The sequence below is a fragment of the Centroberyx gerrardi genome, chromosome 9 (genome assembly GCF_048128805.1).
Source record: "Centroberyx gerrardi isolate f3 chromosome 9, fCenGer3.hap1.cur.20231027, whole genome shotgun sequence".
Lineage (NCBI taxonomy): Eukaryota > Metazoa > Chordata > Actinopteri > Beryciformes > Berycidae > Centroberyx > Centroberyx gerrardi.
This window is the reverse complement of record NC_136005.1, coordinates 15,077,235-15,102,384: the sequence shown is the minus strand read 5'-3', so window position 1 is coordinate 15,102,384 and position 25,150 is coordinate 15,077,235. Positions and strand designations below refer to the sequence as shown.

General features: G+C 42.5%; 2 protein-coding genes across 3 annotated transcripts; both read left to right on the top strand.

Moving 5' to 3' along the window:
* Window positions 1-460: 460 nt before the first annotated feature.
* LOC139926841 (cytochrome P450 2J4-like) lies at window positions 461-11,410 on the top strand. 2 transcript variants are annotated; one of them, XM_071918685.2, is made up of 9 exons: window positions 461-741; window positions 1,794-1,956; window positions 2,240-2,389; window positions 3,862-4,022; window positions 7,902-8,078; window positions 8,257-8,395; window positions 8,594-8,781; window positions 9,849-9,990; window positions 10,687-11,410. In XM_071918685.2, exons 1-9 carry the CDS (start codon window positions 541-543, stop codon window positions 10,860-10,862), a joined length of 1,497 nt encoding a protein of 498 aa, XP_071774786.2. In that variant the 5' UTR covers window positions 461-540; the 3' UTR covers window positions 10,863-11,410. The 2 variants fall into 2 exon arrangements, with proteins under 2 accessions (XP_071774786.2, XP_078141649.1); XM_078285523.1 differs by lacking the exon at window positions 7,902-8,078.
* Window positions 11,411-11,943: 533 nt separating this feature from the next.
* On the top strand, window positions 11,944-24,004 carry LOC139926842 (cytochrome P450 2J2-like). The gene is made up of 9 exons (XM_071918686.2): window positions 11,944-12,148; window positions 18,244-18,406; window positions 19,265-19,414; window positions 20,892-21,052; window positions 21,304-21,480; window positions 21,650-21,788; window positions 21,977-22,164; window positions 22,777-22,918; window positions 23,372-24,004. Exons 1-9 carry the CDS (start codon window positions 11,948-11,950, stop codon window positions 23,545-23,547), a joined length of 1,497 nt encoding a protein of 498 aa, XP_071774787.2. The 5' UTR covers window positions 11,944-11,947; the 3' UTR covers window positions 23,548-24,004.
* Window positions 24,005-25,150: the final 1,146 nt, after the last annotated feature.

Sequence of the window (25,150 nt, the reverse complement as noted above, 5' to 3'; positions counted from 1 at the left end):
TGCAGAGACGTGATACCCCACTTGGTGGTCTTCTTCTTCAAAAGCTTTGTGAGAAGAGTGGAGGAGCCTGAATAGCAGGCTTCAAAAAACAAATGTTATGTAACACTGCTGGCCTCTCAGCTCTGTCGGGGAAAGTGGAAAACAAAGGTGGAACTTGAACTCTTCCAGTTAGCAAATCTTTAACCATGTAATGTACATTTTAGGCATATTTGATTTTTGAAGATTTTGACTTGTAGATGGAAAATACTGAGCTAGTATATTACTCCAGTGTTTACAAACGTTACAAATGTAAGCAAACTTTTTACAACCTCAAAATACATCAATTTAGCTGTCACATCAGTCCCAGTATCAAAAGCTCAGGCAATATATATTTCATTAATCAAAGGTAGTCTGGTAGGTGACTACACACGCACGCGCGCGCGCGCACACACACACACCCCATTTCCGCCTTCTTAACAAATTCACCAGTTGAGTCGAGCAGCACTCGTACTAGAATCGCTTAACAAACATTTTACGTGTCCTGCTCCTGAAAAATACCAAATGGAAACGTTATATGACGTAATAGCCCTGGGATGGATGGACGGGAGGAGTGTTTTGATATTTGTGTGTGTTTTCTTGTTGTTTGCTGATGTTTTGAAGAACAGAGCCCCGAGAAACTTTCCTCCTGGACCATGGTCTCTTCCTCTGATTGGTGACCTTCATCGCATCAAACCCAGCGAAATACACCTGGAGTTAACCAAGGTACGAGTGGGCAGGCATGCGTTACAACAGTTATAAAACAGATAGTTTCAGCAGGGCCGTGTACTGGTATATGCCAGTGGTCAGTGACATCCGCTGTCCGTGTAGTAAGATATGTTGCTCAGTGCGACAGGCTACCACATGCCCACTATAAACTCACTGAGTAGCTGCCATAGATACGCTAAGTCCCTGTAGTAATACAAGCCCATAGAAATATTACTTGATTTTGCGTTGTTTTAGGCTGTATCTTTGGCTTCTGCTCTTTAGTTTATTATCTGCCTTGTCAGCTCTATGCCTAGAAATGAATAACCTAAATAGACATGCCTGTATTAGCTCCTTATTTTTTTTTTTTAATCGCACCTACGAAAATGTGTCATTTGTGTTCAAATAAATTCTACCATATTTGAACCACCCCTATCTATGCCTACTGCCACCACTGATCATACAACCTCATTGCACCTACATTCAGGCTTACAACATCTCTCTGAATATTTCCAACCTCACCGTTAATTTTAACAGCAACGAGCTACAGGGACAGCTAACCCATTAGTAAAATCTGCCAACCATCCCGGGATTATGGGACAATTCTCCCCCACTCAGAGGTCCAGAAAGTGCATTGTATGAACAGCAACAGGCTTACCCATGAAACAAGTATACCAAGAATTGAGGATATTGTGTGACTACCCAATTCTGCTGCCATCATATGGTAAAAGAAAACTTGTCATTATGATTTCCTTAAATTGGGCCCTACCTGGTGTTTTTTATCTTCAACCAGAGCCACATGGCTGTTTATTTTGGCTGCTTCATAATTGGTCTTAATAAATCAAACAAATCCCAAAGACTAAACCAGTGGTGGATTTGGCAATAAATGCATGGCACCCAACATTCATGGAGTATAACCCGAATTTCCAGCTTTTATAGTTAACCTTGGCGTCATACTATCTAACATTATTCCTTTCATATTCCTCATCGATCACATTTTCCTAGTGAGCTCTACAATGTGAACAGACCGCTCAATGTTGGACCACAATACCAATCTGCTGTTTCTCTCTCAGTTTGCAGAGAAATATGGAAACATTTTCAGCCTTCGACTCTTTGGTGGAAGGATTGTGATAATCAACGGGTACAAGCTTGTGAGAGAAGCCTTGGTCCAAAAAGGGGAGGATTACACAGATCGCCCTGTCATCCCGCTGTTTCATGACATGGTTGGGAATAAAGGTAGTGTGTGTTGCATTTTGTTTGAAAAAGTTACCAGTGATTGTACCTAAGTCTACTCAAGACAATAGTATCAGATAGGACCCACAAATAAGTAATGTGTCTAGTATTGATTTTAAATACAATTTAAAATATATTGGAAAACATTGCTTTTGAGACCATCTCAAGAGTACTGTTTTATATTAACACCTCTTTCGTGCAATGAAAAGGGATGAAAAACCTAAACACTGTTGCTTTCAGTCAGTTCCAGTTGCTTTCAGTCTACGCTGTTTTATGTTCCCAACAGGTTTGTTGCTATCAAATGGCTATCAGTGGAAGCAGCAGCGGAGATTTGCTCTCCATACACTCAGGAACTTTGGTGTGGGCAAGAAGAACCTCGAACCATCCATCCAGCAGGAGTGCCACTATCTGAATGAGGCCTTTGCCCATCAGCAAGGTATTACGCAAATCTTAATTACTTTTTAACAAGCAACAACTCATTAGTTCTTCTTAACCAGCTACAGGGCAATATGTGTGTATTACCTGGATATGTGATTGACCCCAAGCCACCCATAGTTGGGCCTCCCAAAGTATCCATCCCTCTAAATGCTTTCATGATCTATTTTGATGCAATATGATAGAAAGCATATTAACAAGCACCATGACGATAAATGACCTACGAAACTACAGGTAGGTGCCAGAGTAAAGGAATCACCAGCATAAAGAGTCTTAACATGGCGCTGGGCCAACATGGGCTACCAGAACAACTTCAGTGCACTGGCTTGGCATAGATTTTTAAAATGTGTGGAACTAAATTGGACAGATAAAAAAACATTCCTCCTCAAGAAATTCTATGATTTGGTGATTAATATGGATGATTTGGTTTTAATAATGTGGTGGAATACACTGCCTCAGGTAATGCTTTAGAATCTGTGCTAAGGCATGTACCATGTAACCATCCTGGGTTTGAATCCGGTCTGGGACCTTTGTCACATGTCATCCCCATCTCTATCTCCTAATCTTTCCTGTCTATCTACTGTCAACTATCAAAAAAAAAGGCAAAATCCCCCCCCCTACAGTTCTTGGCATTTACCCTGCTATGGGTTCAATGGAAAAAAGCAGCCCACACTGTAACACAGCCACCTGAACCTTTCACCCTGGTAAACAAGCACTTTGGCTTGTAGACTTAATTTGGCGTGTGATGACCCATCTGACCATATGACTTTTTCCACTGCTCACCAGACCACTGCTTGTGTTCTTTGTACCACTTCACTTGCAAAGGTGTATTTTTATGTGTTATAAGGGGTTCATGCACTGTAACCCAAGTATAGCATCCCTCTATAAAGTTTTCAAGGGACTGTTCTTGATGAAACTACCTGCTCACACCTTAGATTGACATGCAGTTGACTGATTCAGAGTGGCTCATCTGTGTTTCCTTGCATCCTGCACCAATTCATGGGCATTGTAGCTTGGGAGTATGTAATTCTCTCCACAGTTGCGCCTAGTTGATGATCTCTTTCCCTCCAATTTGCCAACATCACTTGAACCTGGTCCTTGTCAAACATCAGCAAGTTGAGCATTCTCTAACAGTCACCCCTCTCTCAAATTCACTGAAATCTCTTCTTTGAGCTGTGGTAGTCAAAATATTGGACAATTGGGTCCAAAAAGGGGACACATGACTCTAAGCAATGGCATGTTAATTGTTGATTATCTGAGGAACCACATCTGTGTTAGAATTCAAGTGTATACTTCATTTTGGCAGTTAACTGTATTATGTATTTGCTATATCTACTTATCAACTAATTACCCATAATCAATATCCAATAGTGCTTTTCCTTGCTTTCTGCCCATCATACATTTTACGTTTTGACGATTGGCTTGGCCCTATGTTTCACAATGTTTCTTTCGCATTATCTCTTCATTTTTCAGGTGAGCCCTTCAATGCCCAGCTGCTGGTGAACAATGCTGTATCCAACGTAATCTGCTGCTTGGTGTTTGGGGATCGCTTTGAGTACAGTGACAAGCAGTACCAGTCTATCCTTCAGGACTTCAATGAGTTGGTGTACTTAGAGGGAGGGACATGGGCACAGGTGAGCCTCTAAGTTACACGGAAGGACAGGCATTATGAGGATTTTTAAAGTGAATTTAATGCAATAAAGTATAATAAGAGCATTAAAGGCTACACAAGGCTATATCCAGCCTGACCACAGAAACTGGCAATGAGCATTGAATGTTGAAGACACACAGATGTGTGTGTGTGTGTGTGTGTGTGTGTGTGTGTTTGTGTGTATGTATGTGTCTGTGTTGTGTGTGTGTGTGTGCATGTGTATGTGTGTGTGTACACTTCCACCCATAGTCCAGGATCAATTCAACGTATTTACAAGACATAAACAGCAAATGTTTTGAATGAAACCAGGTGAAATTATAGTTCAGATATATGAGTCACTGGATCTGTAATAAATCTCAAGTTCATTCATTTTCTTATTGGCCACCATTAGAGAAGGGCAAAAATATATCTAAATGTATCTTGTTACAGATTACAAATACTCCAAAATGAATTACAAAATACTGTCAGGAAAGAAAAAAAAAATTTAATTAAAATACTTGTGTGACTGGCCCGCTGCAGGGTGTCCGGTAAGAATTTGAACCAGATGTCTCTGTACGATCCAAGAATATTTATTGAGAAAGCAGTTGAATATGAATTTGAATGTGTGGTTCTGAAATGTAAGCAAGTTAACAAGAAATGTACATTAAACCTCATTATAATTACACAATTACAGGCCATAGTATTTCTATATCCATAATATTTACATTACTCTATATGCTGAAGACAGGCATTTGGACATTAATGGAGCAAGCATCGTTAACGTAAACTGTATGTAATAGCTGATACCATATGCATAACATAACATGAATGGGATATTGAGGGTTAAATGTTAGTTCTAGGCAATAGAAAGGTAAAATAATACACATTTCCCATATAACTACAAAATGTACCACTATTAACTGTTAGTGGGAAAAATTGGTGAACTGTACCTTTTAAAGCTAGCCACATGCTTCAACATTGCAACTGTCACGTATGCATAGGTTCTATCACCCAAATATACAACCCAATTATCAACCAACTGAATAACTACACACTAACTGCACATCAATATCACACTTAACACCACAACAGCAACATTATAACCGAGCAGGAGGAAAATGCTCGTCACAGATGATGATCTGGGCGATCTTCCCAACAGGCCACAGTGCGCGAGGTAACTGTGGATCCACTGTCATTGCAGTGAGACCGACTTATAGGTCTGGTGTTTCCGAGGTCCACTTCTGGCGCGTTTGCAGGCCAGGAGGTAGAGTATCTCCGATTCGGGATACACCACTTGGGGTAATGATGCATCTGGCCGCCTCATCAGCAGGCAGTTGGGGGTGACTGGGTCAGGATCTGCAACGCTGGATGAAACATATAGCCAAGAGGCTTGGAGTTGAGGATCCCCTCAATCTCCATCAGAACAGTCTTGAGCACTTCTTCACTGACTGGGCACCTAGGGTCACCTGGAGTGCTGTTTCAGGGAACGAATCTCTCGTTCCCAACATCCACTGAAATGGGGGGCGTTTGGTGGATTGGAATTAAATCTGATTTGCTGCTTGGGTAGTTGGGCTTGTAGGTCAGGGTGCTAGGTGGTGAAGGCCTTGCAGTAAAATGCTGGCTGGTGCAGACATAGTTGACATGGAGGGAGATCTGTCATCTGAGGAACTTCAGGCTTACCACACCATTTATGGCAGTTGGTGCACCCTCGCTGGTAACGGCGAATACCTCTCTTGTCCATGCAGGATCCAGTACCTTCTGTGGGCTTCGGCAAATACCCGCACCGGTCCTGGATGGCGAAGCTTTTCATCTAGGTCTCTAATGATTAGGTGTCGATGGTCGAGCACGATTGGGTGGATTGTTTCAGGGTCGAGATGGGTGCTGTGACCGTCCTCCCACACAGATCAGCTGAGTCGTGCTGTCTAGCAGCAGCCGGCTGCTGCTGGGTAGTAGTTTACCTTGTTCTGAGATGAGTGAGCTCTGATGGGAAGCAGTCTTGCTTTGCCTGCTGGAGGATAAGGTTCTCAGCTTCCCGGTAGTCACTGACAGAGGGAGTGGAGTCAGCTGCCTAGTGTAGGTCTGGGCGGTGGCTTAGAAGAGATCTACTAGGGAAGTGAATGATCTGATATCAGGTATCATATCAGGTATCTTGGAACAAGGACTGAGGGTTGTGAAGTTGCAGATTGTTGCTTTTTTGAACTCTTCACTGCCTAGATAATGAGCTGGTGGAATTTCTGGCCACTGATCTGGCGCCTTGTGAAGGAGGGTAGGTCCCTGGTACCAACGACTCTGTGCCCCTAGCTCAGCCAGTGTCATTCCCTTAGTTATGTCGTCTGCTGGGTTGTTGGCCGAGTCCACGTACCGCCAGGTTTTACCATGAGTCAAATCCTGTATTTCAGCCAACCGGTGCCTACAAAGACTTTAAATTGTCAGGAATCAGTTTTAAGCCAGATCAGCACTGTAGTCGAACTGGTCCACAGGATGACTTGGATGGGCAGAGTGAGCTCTGTGGTGAGAACTGAGGCCAACTGTACCCCTGTTAGAGCCGCACATAGGTCCAGGCGAGGGATGGTCCTGTTTCTTAGGAGCCACATCATGATCTTGCAGTGAGGAAGGCTACCTCAACTTTACCACTCTTCGGGTCTAAGGTAGGCTACTGAGCCGCAGGCTTCTCTGAGGCATCACAAAACACATGAATGTCCCTCTGACTGCTTGGAGTGTCCAGTTCTGGACTGCTGTAGCATCTGGGAGGAGTGGGACAATTCACTTTCCCACTCCTTCCAGGTCTGAAGCAGGTTTTCCGGTAGGTCAGGATCATCCCACTCTCTGTGCTTTGCCCACAGCTGTTGCACCACCACCTTAGCTCTTGTTGTGAAGGCAAGGCAAAGAAAGGCAAGGCAAGGCAAGGGAAGTTTATTTATATAGCACATTTTGTACACAAAGGCAATACAAAGTGCTTTACACAAGGTATATAAGACATTGAAGGGCACCAGATAGCCGAAGGAATCGTATTGACTGGCTAATATTTTGGTGTGCAGAGTGGTCTGTGGGAAGGTAATGGTTCTTAGATTGTATGATAGTGTCAGATGGGCAGTGCCGAAGAAGGACTAGTGCTGACTCCTGAACATCTGGCTGGGCATGTGCTATCCAGACCTCAGCACTGTCAGACCTGGCGGTTGAGGGAAGATGGCTGATAACTGCTGGGTGGCGGCTTGCCCACTGGTGCAGCTCAAAATCCCGTCCTGCCAGGAGTGCTTGCAGCTTGTCTACCAGGGTCCTTGCTTCCTCTTCTGATGACTCTGTAGTAGGTTGTCCACATACGAGTTGAGAACTGACTCTCGCAGAGAGAGAGAGAGAGAGAGAGGCAGCCACTTCAATGACACAACAGAATCAACCTGAAATACTTAACATGTTTGTGTAATTTGAACACATGTAAATTCCTCAACACACAACATTTAACCAGAAATACTTCACTTAGAGATGGGCTGGGTGGACTGACAGACATTATCCGAGAGGTTGACTTTACGAACTTTACGAACATGGTCCATTTTCCATTCAGTGTGACAGTATAGGAATTAGGCTACTGAATATAGGCAACTATTTTGTCTGCCACCAGTTAGTGATGTCAGAGTTCTTCATCACAAATCTGTCACAAGTCTGTGGCTTAAGGCTATGTTGAACCTGATCATCCTGTGCCCTAAAAGAATTGATGGAACGAATGAGTGGACAGCAGCTACATGATATGAATCTATCTGTGAAAGCCTGATATTGTCAAGAATATGCAGGCTATTGGCCTCCATCTGCGTCTGTGTTCAGTACAACTTTTCCCAGGCTGTTAAGGTGGCAGACTATCTGTCTGGGTAACTGTGTGTTTGCTCTGTAGATTTACAACATGCTGCCCTGGCTGATGAAGTGGCTCCCTGGACCTCACCAGAGGATATTTGTTCTGTTGGATAAGCTGATTGACTTTGTGAAAATTAGGATCAAAGAACACAGAGAAGACTATGACCCCTCATCGCCAAGAGACTACATTGACTGTTTCCTCTCAGAAATGGGAGAGGTCTGTGTGTGTGCATTTGCAAGCGTGTGCGTGTGTGTGCATGTGTGTAAGGAAATTTTGTTTGGTTGTATTGGGCTTAAGATTCTGTTTGTTTGTCCTCTCTGCATTTTCTAATGAAATGGCTATGAATGTTGACAAGCCACTGATTCTTGCAGTTGCTTTGTTGTGTTGTCAGTAGGAGGAGGATCCAGATTCTGGGTTTGATCTGGAGAATTTGTCTTTTTGCACCCTGGACCTGTTCGCCGCTGGAACTGAGACCACAACCACTACTCTACACTGGGGACTGCTATACATGATCTACTACCCACACATACAAGGTGTGTTTGCGTATGTATGTGTGTGTGTGTGTGTGTTTGTGTTAGGGAGAGAGTGAGAGAGTGAGTGTAGGGTGGGTGGCAGGTTCTGTGTTACTTGCATTGTTCAAGGGTGTGTGGCTTTCATTGGCATAATTTTCTCAGCAGCCATGTACGAGGGACACCAAATCAGACATTGTTTCCTGTTCTTTCTATGTGCAGAGAGGGTCCAGGCTGAGATCGATACTGTAGTTGGTTCATCCAGGCAACCCTCTGTGACCGACAGAGAAAACATGCCCTATACTGACGCAGTCATCCATGAGATCCAGAGAATGGGAAACATCTTGCCCTTGAATTTGGCCCATATGGCAACCAAGAACACCACGCTGGGCAAGTACACTATCCCAAAGGTACATGATGCACATGTGAGAAGGAATTGCTGTATGTGACAAGGATTGTCGTCAAGGACACTGGAGAGTTAGCAGGCGATCACACTGAGAAACGTCGCTACAGGCGCAGCCGCGTCAAAAACACCTAGGCAGACCGCTGTCGGGCAAAACAGCTTGGTGCGCCTGTGGAGCAGGGCTGTGTGTGCGACCGGGTTAAAGGCCGCTAATATCAGCTTTTCATCTGTGTTTGCCAGTGTCCCACCGTTCCCACCACATCAAACCGCATCAAAACAGGAAGGAAAGCCCGCCTTCTGCTTGATTTGATTGGCTGCCTGGCCCAAATGTGACATTGACGAGCGGTGCGACTCCGCGCCTTGCGCTGAAAAGTTGAGAATATTTTAACTTTTATGTGCGCCTAAAAATCGCCAGAAAAACGCGACGCGTGTCGCAAGAGAAGAGCGCGCCCTAGGCGCGCCGTACCATAGGAAAACAATGGTTTTGGTGGCGACGCGTTTCTAGCGACGCTTCTCGGTGTGATCGTCCCCTTAGTTCTCTTTTTTGCCCATAGTTCATTAGGCACCAAATGACAACCCAACACAACATAAATTAGACACCACCAGTGGTAAGTCTCTCTTCAACCCCTCCAGTGTTGAATCAACAGTCTCTGTATAAATGTTCCCTTCGTGGGTATAGAGTCCATCAGTCTGCAGCCTTTTCAGGTCAGGCATACAGACACGCTCCCCTGCTTCAGTCCATGGGCTCCTCTCACATGTAGACCAGAGATTTTCTGTCTTGCAGCTACTGAGAGAGACATACAAATGGGAAAAAGATAATTTGGTGCTAATGTGCCTTGTTGGCCAGCTGGGCCACTCCTGACTCTCTGACTCCCAGCCGGCACTCGATCCCAGCCCCGCATGCCACACTGTAAAATATATTGTGTAAACCACCTTGTCATGCTTGTTGTGTCGTTTGTTTATTTCTCCCTTGTTTGAATTATTTTTGTTTGTGAAACAGTTTATGACAAACTTGTTTTGTAAACAGCAAAAGGTTGATTTGATTTGCTTTCTTGATTAATGCTCTAAACTCAGGGCACCATGATCCTGCCCACGCTGCACTCAGTTCTACATGATGAGTCTGTGTGGGAGACTCCACACTCTTTCAACCCTCAACACTTCCTGGACCAGGATGGCAAATTTAGAAAGAGAGAGGCCTTCCTTCCTTTTTCAGCCGGTCAGTAGTTACAACCAAAAATCAATTACATGCTGTTTTAACCAAGTGATAATAATAAAAAACATTTTTTATAATAATTGTTTTACTAATTTCAGTTCTATGGTGGATCCTTACTCTTAAAACCCCTTGCACTCTGAGTTTCCCCTAAATTTCCCCTTAAGTAGCTTCAAAGTTGGAACAAATTTTTTTTCCATACTGTATGACAATGTCACGGACATATTCTGCATCTGCTTGTTCCAACGCTTCATTGAAGCTGTAGCACGCTTATATTGAGTGAAATATTAAAACCCAAGATGCCATTTTGGCTGCATCATTACATCAAATGGAAAAAATCTAGATGTTTTGTGCACCATGTTATACATATTTCCTTGTAATTCAGTAATTCAGGTATCTTTGGAAACCTTGGGATCTTGGCTAGAATTTAAAATAAAGTTCTGTGGGTTTGAACAAAGCTTGGCCACAAATCATACATTTATAATGATGGTCCATTTTATTTAGTCTGTATCTGGAGTTTTGTTTCCCCCCCCCAATATTTAGTAACAAAGAAACACTAGTAATTGATAAGGCTTTGCTTTTGTAGATGGGAGGTGAGGGGATTAATGCCCACATCCTATCCTTATGTGCTGCAGCGATCTACTGTGAATCCCATTGAAACATTTGTGAATCAAACTGAACTAGAGTATTATATCTTCCCAGGTAAGCGTGCATGTCCTGGGGAACCACTGGCCAGGATGGAGTTATTCCTCTTCTTCACCTCCCTCCTTCAGAGGTTCTCATTCTCTGCACCCACTGGAGAGGAGCCCAGTCTGGACTTCAAGTTGGGAGCCACTCACTGTCCCAAACCTTACCGCCTCTGTGCCATACCAAGATAAACCACTCACTGTCTCTGACCTGCTCTACCCCCATACTTAATAAAGAACTAAGAGAAATGGCGCTGCAGAACCTTGAACAGCATAAACTTTCAAAATCGGAAATTTTCTTTTTATTGCCCAAGGCCGAGTGGCACTGTGCTTTATTATGATAAATCATGAATGCTCAAATCTTTACGAAAAATGTATCAACATTCTAAATTGTATGTCTTCCTTCTGTGTACTCAAATACAGAAGGTGTTTTCCACATCAGTTACCCCTATGTTATACCTTAAAAACATCTACTGTAATCTGTATCACCATGTTGTTTTATAATGTCCTATAGTATAAGCAAAACATAATTTGGAAACATTTTATTCTCAATAAGCCTGTCCAATAAACCTGCATATTATACTTGTAAATATGTAATAACATCCTTGAAACAAAAGATTACGTCAACCTTTTTTAAAGAATTATCAGAGAACCAAATTCTTAATACACTTCACATTGTATAGTAGATTTGTCAGACTCATTCAGGCCAAAATCCAACTTGTACTTGAGTGTGTAAATAAATGATCCTGAGGTTCATTTCCTGCTCATTCTTTATCATAGTCTGATAATAATGGAAGAATTTTACTACTTCACTGCATTAGATTCAATAGTAGGCCTTCAAGTCTTCCAGTAAGGTTGTGCATGAGTGTATGTGTGTGTGTTGTGTATTCCAGATAGATAAATAATTTAACAATTCTAAGGCAAATTCTTACTTAGACAGTCTTGATGCAATCAGCAAATCTTTTACCACGTAAATTCTAGGCATATTTGCATGTTTTTGAAGATTTTGACTTGTAGAGGGAATATCATTTTTAAAATTTTCTCCACCTAACTCAAAATACTGATGTACTGTAAAACGTTACAAATGTTGCACGTCACAGCCTACTATCAGTGCAGTATCAGAAGCTCCGGCAATACTGTAATAATTCAGCAATCAAAGGTCACACAAAACATTTCCGCGTTCATAACAAATTCACCGTCGACTGACCCAGTCGAGCACTCGTCTTACGGCAGTCAAAAGAGAGTAAACATTTGACGTGTCCTCCGAAAAATACCAAATGGAAACATTATATGACGTAATAGCCCTGGAATGGATGGACGGGAGGAGTGTTTTGATATTTGTGTGTGTTTTCTTGTTGTTTGCTGATGTTTTGAAGAACAGAGCCCCGAGAAACTTTCCTCCTGGACCATGGTCTCTTCCTCTGATTGGTGACCTTCATCGCATCAAACCCAGCGAAATACACCTGGATTTCACCAAGGTAAGTACGTAGTTCTGGTCCTCAGTTCTGATTGGCTGAGTCACGTTCGAAGCCGTTGTAATATCAGATAAAACGAAGCTGAAGTTAGCTCCAGATTCGTAGCTCCCTATTCGCGGCTGGTGATGTGCGACCGGGAACGAGTCGATTTTTTCGAACATAGTTTTTTATTAATGACAAACTGGGAATACTTTGTTAGTTAGTATTTCACTTCAGGCCACTGTGTGGGATCATTAATCCAGCTTTATTGGAGCAATAAAAAAGGACATTGATGGAGGCTAATTAAGGGCATTTTTTATGTAGGCTACCTCTCCCTCTCTGTTGGAGGCAGGACCGCCACTTTTGCCTGTTTGTAGGCAATATTGTTTCCCCCCATGGTGGGCGTGGCTTTAGACGCGCTCTGCAGTGTGTCTATAACAGAACTTTGAGACTTCCAAGAAAAAAACACTTTAAATGACAAGTTTGGCGATTTTGGACCTAGTCTATATATAATTTGTCTCTTACATGTAGTACTTGGACCCATAATACTGACTCCCAAGTCCGCTGTCGGTTGGGTTGAACCTGCGAGCTCTGTTGCTATCCTCTTGCTACTAACAATCAGTCCAAATGGGGTATGCTAAAATATCTCCAAAAAAGCCAGACTGTGAAAACAATATGGCGACCAACCAACGTATTTATATTCACAGCCCAGAAAGCAGCAGCACCGCAGCATTTTCACTCAGTGGATATAGTCTTCTGCCAAACTCTGCCTGCCTCCATGTGCAGTTGTTACAATCTGACCTGACCGTCTGCAAAATCATGCCAACAGTAATGCACTTGCCTGGACCTTAGGACAACCAAACGATCCCTAGTAGATATCTGCCAGGAATCGGGCTCATAGGAGGACAGAAGATCAAACGGGCGAGACCCAGTTTAGCCTTAAAAGTCATCAATTTGATTCTAAATTCAACAGGTAGCCAGTGTAAAGAGGCTATGGCTGATATGATCGTACTTCCTGGAATTAGTTTGAAGCCTTGCAGCTGCATTCTGTTCAAGCTGCAGGTGATTGAGAGAACTTCAACTTAGACCGGAGTATAAATAATTACAGCAGTCATTTGTCAAGATCAGCAAAAGAAAGATATATTCAGATTTTTGTGATATTTCTCAGTTGGAGGAAGCAGGACTGACCAACTTTCTTAATCTGTTGGTCAAAGCAGAGGTCAGAGTCAAATAACACTGCCGCCGGTTTAATATAGGCCGAAAATCCGAAATAATGTTGCCAAGAGGGAGCATACAAAATGGAGAATAGCAGTGTTGGGCAAGCTACTTGGAAAATGTAGTGAGCTCTACATTAAATGAAGCTCCACTACATTGAAGCTATCCCCAAGAGAAATGTAGCTAGCTAAGCTACGAGCAACATGGCAAAAGTAGTTTGCTACATCGAAGCTACTTTTTTTTTTTTTTACATTGCATCGCATTACAACAAAAACAAACAAACAAAAAAACATGTGCTCCACATAGCCTAATAACATAAAGCAAAGTGCTGAGAGTGTGTGTATGTTCATCTATGTTTGTTTGTGTGTGTGTGTGTGTGTGTGTACACTTGTGTTTGCATGTGTATGCTCAATCTAGTGGAGACTTGGGCACATTAGCAGGATAAAGCTGTGGAGACGTACTTTAACAAACTCTTTTATCTCAACTCAAACCACAGTAGCAAAAGAGTAAAGACCTGACGCGTGTTAACTGTATTCCCTGCACCAGAGATGTCGTAGGCATCAGCCCAAGGATTGGTAAGTGATGTCACCGTCATACCGAAGTGCCTCCATCGACACAGTTCCTCCGTGTGGCGCTGGCATCACGTACCTATCCTTAGCAGTATTATTCCAGACCGCAGCAGAAAGCTCCGCTGCGCTTGAGCTTTAGAAATGCTTGGGAAAATGTAGCTTTTGTGGACGTTACCGCACTACTTGAACAATAAAACAGCTTCGCTACTAAAAACGCTATTTGATTCAAAAACAGCGATGCTACCACCACGCTACTGAGAAATGTAGTTAAACTAGTAGCGCCGCTACTTGTAGCGACGTTACTGCCCAACACTGGAGAATAGTAGAGGGCCAAGAAGTGACCCCTGAGGGATGCCACAGGTGATACCCACTACAGATGAACAAGCATTCCAACAACAGGGAAATTCCTCCCTGTGAGATAGGATTTAAACAGATTCAGAGCAGTATCAGTAATGCCAATGCAATTTTTCAAGACACCTAAGAAAGGTCAAGCAGTCGCTGTACCATCTAGCGCTATAAAATCAGACTGACATTTTTGAAAGATGTTATTGTTCGTATAGGATGTTAACTGTGTGGAAACTTCTTTCTCCAATACCTTGGACAGGAAAGGCAGTTTAGATATTGGTCTATAATTATCAAGGACAAGGAGGTTTTTTTAAGTAGTGGTTAAATTAAGGACATATTTGAAGTAGGAGGGGACAGAACCAGTAAATAAAATGTTATTTATAATTAGAGATGTTCCGATACCATTTTTCCCTTCCCGATACCGATTCCGATACCTGAACTTGCGTATTGGCCGATACCGAGTACCGATCCGATACCAGTGCGTTAAAAATATATATATACTATATTATTATTATTTTTTAACAGCTGTATACTACTAACCCTGTATGGATGCGATATGATTGCTATCATTGTTGTATGGCCTGGCTCAGGTTAAACCCTTTGTAAAACATGAACAAATACATACAGAGAATGAATGCCATAGAACTTTCTTTTATTATCTAGTTTGACAGTCAGTCATAACTTAAGAAGAACATAAATAAAACAATCTAGGAATAAATAACAATTCCTTTAAAAAACTGTTAAAGTGCAGCCACAATTTAGTAAAATAAAAGACATCTAAAATTTTAAATAGTACAGTAACAGTATAAAACAGTAGTGCAACAGCAACTTAAAAACTAAATAAATCTAGGAATAAATAACAATTCCTTTAATAAATTGTTAAAGTGCAGCCACAATTTAGTAAAATAAAAAAATGTAAATAGTACAGTAACAGTATAAAACAGTAGTGCAACAGCAACTTAAAAACTAAACATTCAAAAATAAACAAGAATTACAATTACAGTGTAAAACAAAAGAGCAGCAGTTACACAGTAAACAAAAGTTCAAACAAGTAGGCTACACATTGCAGTAGCAACTTAGTATTGCTCACAATTTCAAGAGCAATGGCAGGTTCTTCTTCAAGAAGATGAGCATTTCTGCTCTCTCTCCTCCTAGCCTGTTCCTCCTTGCATCAGCAATGTTGGAGGCTGCGCTGAACAGTCTCTCGCTATCCACACTGGTACAAGGAGCACAGAGAAATTTTGCAGCAGTGGCAGCCAGGGTGGGAAACCGAACTTGGTTGCCTCTCCAGTACTGGAATGGGCTGTCTGAGCGCGGGATAGTTTGCTCTGTCAAATATGTCTGTATTTGAACCTGTGTGCTTGTGCTGCTTGCCCCACGTTCCTCATCATGCTCCTGCAGGATTTCCTCAAACAGGCCCTTCAAGCTGCTGCTGCTGCTTGGCTGTGCTTCCATACGTGGGGCCTTTTCCGACGCTGGCTCTGCTGCCTCAGTTGTAGTCCTCCTCAATGACTCCTCCGTCTTCTCCACCTCTTGAGTCAGTGCATCCTTTGCATGCTTGATGCTGTCTGCACTTGTGAAGTATCTGAAATAACAATAAAACATAATAAATAAATGTCTAAAATAAACAACAACCTCCTCCATAGTAGCTCTTGGTGGTGACAGACATAGGTTAATGCAATAGTAATGCATATGATGCATGTGCATAAAATAATAACAATGCAATGTCTAGATATCTAGAACACTATTTCTAAGTTTTGTTTATAATATGGACTATTACATTTAATAAGCATACTATTAGACATACCTGTCTTTGAAACGCGGGTCCAAGAGAGTGGCAACTGCATACAAGGGCTCATCCTCGATGGTTCTGAATCTTTTGTTGACAGACTCTAGAAGGGTAGTTTTCATCGTTTTTATACCCGTGTCCTCCTGGTTCTCCCGAGCAAGCAGCCGTTTTAGCACTGTGACCGAGGGGATAACTTCAGCTGCAGAGGAGGTGGAGGAGCTAATCTGTCTGGTCAGTTCTTAAAATGGTGCCAGAACGGCGATGGTTTTCTCCAGCAAATCCCACTGGTTGGCTGTCAGGGTCGCTGGCAGGTCGTGGTCAGCTCCATATGATGAAATCGATCGCTTCTGCTCCAGTAGACTCTCGACCATATAGAACGTGCTGTTCCACCTCGTTGCCACGTCTTGGTGCAAACGTTTGGTGGGCATTTGGAAATCTTTCTGGATATCCTCCAGGTGTGTAGTAGCCAGTGGCGAGTGTTTAAAATGCCCAACTATCTTTCTACCATTCGCCAGCGCATCACTCACACTTCGCTGTGATAGTAGCCCTTCGTGCACCACCAGCTGGATCGAGTGGGTGAAGCATCCCAAACTCGACACGTCCATCTCGTCCATCGCTTTCTTCATGTTGCTTGCGTTGTCGCGCAAAACAACATGAACATTGGACTTGGGGATGTTCCATTTTACCAGCATCCCTTCAATTGTTTCGGCAATTGACGTGCCAGTATGTGACCCACAGAATTCATTTGCTTGCAGCACCGCACTTCGAAGAGCAAATGTCGAATCCGTGTCCACCCATTGTGCAGTTAAACTGAGCAAAGACATTGGGCACACGTCGGAGCTCCAAATGTCAGTCGTAAAGCTAATCGCCTGCACGTCTTTTAGCCTATATGAAATGTGTTCCCTCACTGTCTCGTATAGTTTGGGGAGGGCAGTTTTGGAGATGTATTTGCGACCTGGCAAAATGTACCGTGGCTCCAAATGATCCATTAAGCGGCAAAATCCCACGTTTTCAACGACCGACGGGTTGGTCGTCCAGAACAATGAATTCGACAAGTTTGTCGGTTATCTTTGTTGCTTTTGGGCTGTCTTTGTGGAATTTATCGCGTCGTTGGAATGCGGTTTCCAACGTTTGCTGCTGCAGTTCGTCCTTTTTTTCCCCCTTTGCCTTGGTGAACTCATCGTGCTCTTTCGCGTGATGCGTCTTCAAATGCTTTATAAGATTGCCGGTGTTGAAATTGGCAACACTAGTGCCACCCCTCGAAACTAAAGCCTTGCATACTGTACACGTCGCCGTTTTACTGGTGGGATTTTCCAGTGTAAAATATTGCCAAATTGCTGACATTTTGCTAGCTCTGACTAACATTACACTCTCCGCTAGCACCGCACGTGTTGTTGTTTGCCTGTGTAGCGTAAATGAAACAGTAGTTGCCAGTGGCAGCCTGGTGGCAGCACAGCGCAACTTGCTGTGTAGGCTACTGTTTTAGAGCGGCGAAGAAGAATTGATTTCCGTGAAAACGGCCGTTTTATCTGGGTGAAACTACTTTAAAGTTGTTTTTTTTCGGGGCTAATAAATGACGTGATATTGGATCGGTGCATAGACTCGCGTACTCGCCGATACCCGATCCAGCATTTTAGGCTGTATCGGAGGCATTTCCGATACTGGTATCGGTATCGGACCAACACTATTTATAATCAATACGATTTAAGTGCCAATTGCATCAAGAACATCTTTTAGGAGTTTAGTTGGAATCATGTCCAACATGAGGATTTGAGAAATAGCTTAATTTCTAGAGTAGACTCATCTGTTAAAACAGTTAGCAGGTATTGAGGATATTGTGTGACTACCCAATTCTGCTACCAGCATTTTGTAAATGAAAACTCTTTAGGAATTCCTTAATTTGGGCCCTAGCTGGTGTTTTTCTCTTCAACCAGAGTCACATGGCGGTTTATTTTGACTGCTTCAGAAATGGTCTTAATTGTGTCACCTCAAAGACCTGACCACAAATCCCAAAGACTAAACTAGCAGTGGATATGGGGACAAATGCATGGAACTAATGGAGAATACTTTGGCTGCTAGCTCAGTGTATCTAACATATTCCTTTCATATTCCTCATCTATTGTATCTTCCCAGTGAGCTCTACAATGTGAACAGGCCACTGAATGTTGGACCACAATACCAATCTGCTGTTTCTCTCTCAGTTTGCAGAGAAATATGGAAACATTTTCAGCCTTCGACTCTTTGGTGGAAGGATTGTGGTAATCAACGGGTACAAGCTTGTGAGAGAAGCCTTGGTCGAAAGAGGGGAGGATTACACAGATCGCCCTGTCATCCCGCTGTTTCAGGAAACGTTTGGGAATAAAGGTAGTGTGCGTTGCATTTTGTTTGAAAACGTTGCTAGTGATTGTACCTAAGTCTACTCAGGACAGTAGTATCAGGTAGGACACACAAATACGTAATGTGTCTAGTTTTGATTTTAAATAAAAAAGTTATTCGAAAGAATTGCCTTTGAGACCATCTCAAGTGTACTGTTTTATATTAAAGGATATGGCTGGTATTTTTTAATGCATTGCTTACCGTCAACAAATCCTATGAAAATAACATAATCAACAATGCGTTTGCTCTACTCCCGTTACTTTCTGACTTCCCACGTACCATTTTTAGCCGTCAATCCGGAAGTCATTGGCTCCAATTGTAAGCTAAAAACCTTTAAATACAGCTCACAAAGACATAGTTTCAATTTAAAAAATTGCTAACTGTTACCACGAAAAGTCATGCTGTTGTAGTTATTACCAAACCAAATTCAAATGGGAACAAATTCTTCATTACGCCGGGGACTATTTTCGGTGCTACGGAACTACTTTCCTGAGATCGCAAACGTCTTTACAGCCGGCTTATTAAGTTGTTTGAGGAAAAAGTCGGCTGGCCCGGTCCATCGCGATGATGAAATATGTTGCCCAGAGCAACGGCATGGGTCTTTGACGTGTTTTTAACCGTTTTTTTTAATACAATGGAGTTCTATGGCTACATGGACGAGACTTCTTGGCAAAACAAAATCATTGCTGATTTTGTTATTTTCATAGGATTTGTTGACGGTAAGCAATGCATTAAAAAAACACCAGCCTTATCCTTTAACACCTCTTTTGTGCAATGAAAAGGGATGAAAAACACTGTTGCTTTCAATCTACGCGTTCAGTCTACGCTGTTTTATGTTCCCAACAGGTTTGGTGGCATCAAATGGCTATTCGTGGAAGCAGCAGCGGAGATTTGCTCTCCATACACTCAGGAACTTTGGTGTGGGCAAGAAGACCCTCGAACCATCCATCCAGCAGGAGTGCCACTATCTGAATGAGGCCTTTGCTCATCAACAAGGTATTACACAAATGGTGGAAAACACTGTCTCAGGAAATGCTCCAGAATCTCCTGTAAGTGCTTAATTGGTTAAGATGTGGGAACAGGGCTGACCAAGTGAGATACATTTACATCCTTTTCATGGTCAACAAACCATTCTGTGACCGTGCGTGTCCTGTGGATGGGAGTATTGTCACCACTGGATGAATGTGATTACTCAGATTTGTTGTATAGTTCTTGACATTTACCCTGCTGTGGGTTCAATGGATCAGAACCATGCCAGTAAAAAGCAGCCCACACTGTAACACAGCCACCTCGCGTGTGACGACCCATCTGACCATATGACTTTTTCCACTGCTCAGTACACCGATGCTTGTGTTCTTTGTACCACTTCACTTGCAAAGGTGTATTTTTATGTGTAATAAGGGGTTTATGCACTGCAACCCAAGTATAGTATCCCTCTATAAAGTTTTCAAGGAACTGTTCTTGAAGAATGATGAAACTACCTGCTCACACCTTAGATTGACATGCAGTTGACTGATTCAGAATTGCTCATCCATGTTTCCTTGCATCCCGCACCAATGGGCATTGTGGCTTGGGAGTATGCCATTCTTTCAACAGCTGTGCCTAATTGATGATGTATTTCCCTGTAATTTGCCAACATCACTTGTCAAACATCAGCAAGTTGAGCAGTCTCTAACAGTCACCCCTCTCAGTCACTGAAATCTCTTCTTTGAGTTGTGGTAGTCAAGATATTGGATAATTGGGTCTGTCCAGCATTTTTACACATGAACTCTAAACATGATGGGATGTTAATTGCTTGATTATGTGAGGGACCACACCTGTGTTAAAACCTGTAAAAAAAAAAGCTAGACGTAGTGAGTGTGACGTCACCCATAGGTTCCTGAAGGGCTGTTTTGAAGCCAGAAGATTGGGTTTACGATCGCCACCATGTTGACATTTTTTAGGCGCCAGCGCAGCCAAAGCGAGCCTGAGGGTTGTCCGCAGAGTCGCAGCACCGCCTACTGTTGGTCTGTAATCGGCGACCTGTTGGTCACTGGGCAGGCGACCTGTCAATCACTAGGAAAACAACCCCGTTTTATATCTGTTATATCCTGTTAATGATACCATGTAAAAAAAATGTATTGATTCTATACTTTGAGTGAGAAGTTGGGATGTGGTCCCATTGACTTGCATGGAGTTGGGCCGGGTTTGGAGCCTTTTTGGAGCCAGCCCCTAGCAGACGTTAGAGGAATTGCTGCCTGCCGCCACTTCCTTATTGGCTTCAAAATTCACCTGTGGTTTTGGCCACTTGGTTAAAACTCAAGTGTATGCTTGAGTTTAGTAGTATGTATTTGTTATATCTACTTGGTCTAATCATGTATAATCAATATCCAATAGTGCTTTTCCTTGCTTGCGGCTCATTATACCTTTTAGGTTTTGACCGTTGGCCCTATGTTTCACAATGTTTCTTTCGCATTATCTCTTCATTTTTCAGGTGAGCCCTTCAATGCCCAGCTGCTGGTGAACAATGCTGTATCCAACGTAATCTGCTGCTTGGTGTTTGGGGATCGTTTTGAGTACAGTGACAAGCAGTACCAGTCTATCCTTCAGGACTTCAATGAGTTGGTGTACTTAGAGGGAGGGACATGGGCACAGGTGAGCCTCTACGTTACACGGAAGGACAGGCATTATGAGGATTTTTTATGTTAATTTAATGCAGTAACGTATAACAAGAAGAGCAATAATGTCATACACAAGGCTATATCCAGCCTGACCACAGAAACTAGCAATGAGCATTGATTGTTGAAGATCCCCATTTGTTTGCGTGTATGTTTGTGTGCGTGTGTGTGCATGCAAATCAGGCTGTTAAGCTGGCATCTGTTTGGGTAACTGTGTTTGCTCTATAGATTTACAACATGCTGCCCTGGCTGATGAAGAAGCTCCCTGGACCTCACCAGAGGATATTCGCTCTGACATATAAGCTGATTGACTTTGTGAAAATTAGGATCAAAGAACACAGAGAAGACTATGACCCCTCATCGCCAAGAGACTACATTGACTGCTTCCTCTCAGAAATGGGAGAGGTGTGTGTGTGCATTTGCTAGTATGTGTCTGTGTTTGCACATGTGTATGCAAATTTGTTGTATTGGGCTTAAAATAGTGTTTGTTTTCTGTGCATTTTCTACTAATGAAATGGCTGTGAATGTTGACAAGCCACTGATTCTTGCAGTTGCTTTGTTGTGTTGTCAGTAGAAGGAGGATCCAGATTCTGGGTTTGATCTGGAGAATTTGTCTTTTTGCGCCCTGGACCTGTTCGCCGCTGGAACTGAGACCACAACCACTACTCTACACTGGGGACTGCTATACATGATCTATTACCCACACATACAAGGTGTGTTTGCGTGTGTGTGTATGTGTGTGTGTTAGGGAGAGAGTGAGAGAGTGAATGTAGGGTGGGCGGCAGGTTCTGTGTTGCTTGCATTCTTCAAGGGTGTGTGGCTGTCATAGACATAATTTTCTCAGCAGCCATGTACGAGGGACACCAAATCAGACATTGTTTCCTGTTCTTTCTATGTGCAGAGAGGGTCCAGGCTGAGATCGATACTGTAGTTGGTTCATCCAGGCAACCCTCTGTGACCGACAGAGAAAACATGCCCTATACTGACGCAGTCATCCATGAGATCCAGAGAATGGGAAACATTGTGCCCCTGAATTTGGCCCATATGGCAACCAAGAACACCACGCTGGGCAAGTACACTATCCCAAAGGTACATGATGCACATGTGAGAAGGAATTGCTGTATGTGACAAGGATTGTCGTCTAGGACACTGGAGAGTTAGTTCTTGTTCTCACCCATAGTTCATTAGGCACCAAATGACAACCCAACACAACATAAATTAGACACCACCAGTGGGTAAGTCTCTCTTCAACCCCTCCAGGGTTGAATCAACAGTCTCTGTATAAATGTTCCCTTTGTGGGTATAGAGTCCATCAGTCTGCAGCCTTTTCAGGTCAGGCATACAGACACGCTCCCCTGCTTCAGTCCATGGGCTCCTCTCACATGTAGACCAGAGATTTTCTGTCTTGCAGCTACTGAGAGAGACATACAAATGGGAAAAAGATAATTTGGTGCTAATGTGCCTTGTTGGCCAGCTGGGCCACTCCTGACTCTCTGACTCCCAGCCGGCACTCGATCCCAGCCCCGCCTGCCATACTGTAAAATATATTGTGTAAACCACCTTGTCATGCTTGTTGTGTCGTTTGTTTATTTCTCCCTTGTTTTAATTATTTTTGTTTGTGAAACACTTTATGACAAACTTGTTTTGTAAACAGCGAAAGGTTGATTTGATTTGCTTTCTTGATTAATGCTCTAAACTCAGGGCACCATGATCCTGCCCACGCTGCACTCAGTTCTACATGATGAGTCTGTGTGGGAGACTCCACACTCTTTCAACCCTCAACACTTCCTGGACCAGGATGGCAAATTTAGGAAGAGAGAGGCCTTCCTTCCTTTTTCAGCCGGTCAGTAGTTACAACCAAAAATCAATTACATGCTGTTTTAACCAAGTGATAATATTTACTCATTTCAGTTCTATGGTGGATCCTTACTCTTAAAACCCCTTGCACCCTGAGTTTCCCCTAAATTTCTCCTTAAGTAGCTTCAAAATTCTTTTTTTTTTTTTCATACTGTATGACAATGTTACATATTCTGCATCTGCTCATTCCAACGCTTCATTGAAGCTGTAGCACGCTTATATTGAGTGAAATATTAAAACCCAAGATTTTTCTATGGCTGCACCATTACATCAAATGGAGAAAGTCATATTTGGTATCTTTGCAAACCTTGGGATCTTGACTAGAATTTAAAATAAAGTTCTGTGAGTTTGAACAAAGCTTTGCCACGAAATTGTGCATTTATAATGATGGTCCCGCCGGTTGTGAATCAAACTGAACTAGAGTATTATGTCTTCCCAGGTAAGCGTGCATGTCCTGGGGAACCACTGGCCAGGATGGAGTTATTCCTCTTCTTCACCTCCCTCCTTCAGAGGTTCTCATTCTCTGCACCCACTGGAGAGGAGCCCAGTCTGGACTTCAAGATGGGAGCCACTCACTGTCCCAAACCTTACCGCCTCTGTGCCATACCAAGATAAACCACTCACTGTCTCTGACCTGCTCTACCCTCTAATGATAAATCCCATGCTTAACAAAGAAATAAGACAAACGGCGCAGTACCTCAAGCAGCATAAACTTTAAAAATGTTCTTTTTATTGCCCAAGGCCGAGTGGCACTGTGCTTTGTCATGATAAACCGTCAATGCGCAAATCTTTATGAAAATTTTGATCAACATTCTAAATTTTATGTCTGTCTGTCAATTTACTCAAATACAGAAGTTGTTTTCCACAGCAGTTACCCTATGTTATACCTTGAAAAGGTCTTCTGTAATCTGTATCACCATGTTGTTTTAATGTCCTATAGTGTAAGCAAAACATAATTTGGAAACATTTTATTCTCAATAAGCCTGTCCAATAATCCTGTATATAATATTTTTAAATATGTAATAAAATCCTTGAAACAAAAGATGATGTCAACCTTTTTTAAAGAATTATCACTGAACTAAATTCAGAATACACTTAACATTGTATAATAGATCTGTTTGTACTTGAATGTAAATAAATTATCCTGAGATTCAGTTCCTTGTGCTCATTCTTTATCATAATCTTATAATAATGGAAGAATTTTACAACTTCACTGCATTAGATTCAATAGCAGTGTCATGTTTGTGACTTTCAGTCCCTGCTTCATTGTCTAGTTTTTGTATTTCTATGTGTATTATGGTCCCTGTCTAGTTCTACATGCCATGTTCTCTGTTTGCCCCAGCTGTTTCTGATTTGTAATCACCTCCCCATGTGTATATTAGTCTTGTTCCCCAGTCAGTCTTTGTCAGATCATTATTTCCTGTTACGTGTCAGTTAAGTGCTCCCGTCTCTGTTTACCTGTTGTTTCCTGCACCCGTTATATTAAACACCCAGTCTTGGGGTTTGATCACTACCTGCCTCGCTGTCCTGCATTTAGGTCCTCACCACACCTCATCGTGACAAGCAGGCCTAAAAAAAAAACCTCACTGTTTGAATGGCAGGAGAGCTAAGGCCTCATAGTGCAGCAGGCTAATATAGGCTACAATCATAAATCAGATGTGCTATATTGGCAATAAAACATTCAGAATAACATTTATTAACCTTTTTCAAATAGTTTTTTTCAAATTTGTTTTTTTGTTCAAAAGCTTTGTGAGAGGAGTGGAGGAGCCTGAATAGCAGGCTTCAAAAAACAAATGTTATGTAACACTGGTGGCCTCTCAGGTCTGTAGGGGAAAGTGGAAAACAAAGGTGGAACTTGAACTCTTCCAGTCGGGTTGTTTGTTCAACTTGGTGCATGAGTGTGTGTGTGTGTGTGTGTGTGTCAAGTCAAGTCAAGTTTATTTATATAGCCCTTTATCACAAGCATGTCTCAGAGGACTTTACAGAGAATGTGTCTAGCTAGGTCTAACTAAACACAATCAGTGGTAAACAAAATGATGTAGGACAAGCATAATGAAAAACACAAGGTAGGTAGGAGCAGATTTAGCGAGACAAACAATCTGCCTATTCTATATAGCCTAACCTACCCGGCACCCCAGCCTTAGATCCTAAATGCACACAAGGAAAAACTCCCAGGAAAAACCTTAGTGGGAAAACTTGGTGTGTGTGTGTGTGTGTG

What these genes read in the sequence shown, in the direction of transcription:
- LOC139926841 (XM_071918685.2), top strand. Translation starts at nt 541, where the DNA reads ATGGAAACGTTATATGACGTAATAGCCCTGGGATGGATGGACGGGAGG. An exon ending in CTACTACCCACACATACAAG is followed by an intron (nt 8,396 to 8,593) that starts GTGTGTTTGCGT and finishes TTCTATGTGCAG; the next exon opens with AGAGGGTCCAGGCTGAGATC. An exon ending in CTTCCTTCCTTTTTCAGCCG is followed by an intron (nt 9,991 to 10,686) that starts GTCAGTAGTTAC and finishes ATATCTTCCCAG; the next exon opens with GTAAGCGTGCATGTCCTGGG.
- LOC139926842 (XM_071918686.2), top strand. Translation starts at nt 11,948, where the DNA reads ATGGAAACATTATATGACGTAATAGCCCTGGAATGGATGGACGGGAGG. An exon ending in GGAAACGTTTGGGAATAAAG is followed by an intron (nt 18,407 to 19,264) that starts GTAGTGTGCGTT and finishes TGTTCCCAACAG; the next exon opens with GTTTGGTGGCATCAAATGGC. An exon ending in CTTCCTTCCTTTTTCAGCCG is followed by an intron (nt 22,919 to 23,371) that starts GTCAGTAGTTAC and finishes ATGTCTTCCCAG; the next exon opens with GTAAGCGTGCATGTCCTGGG.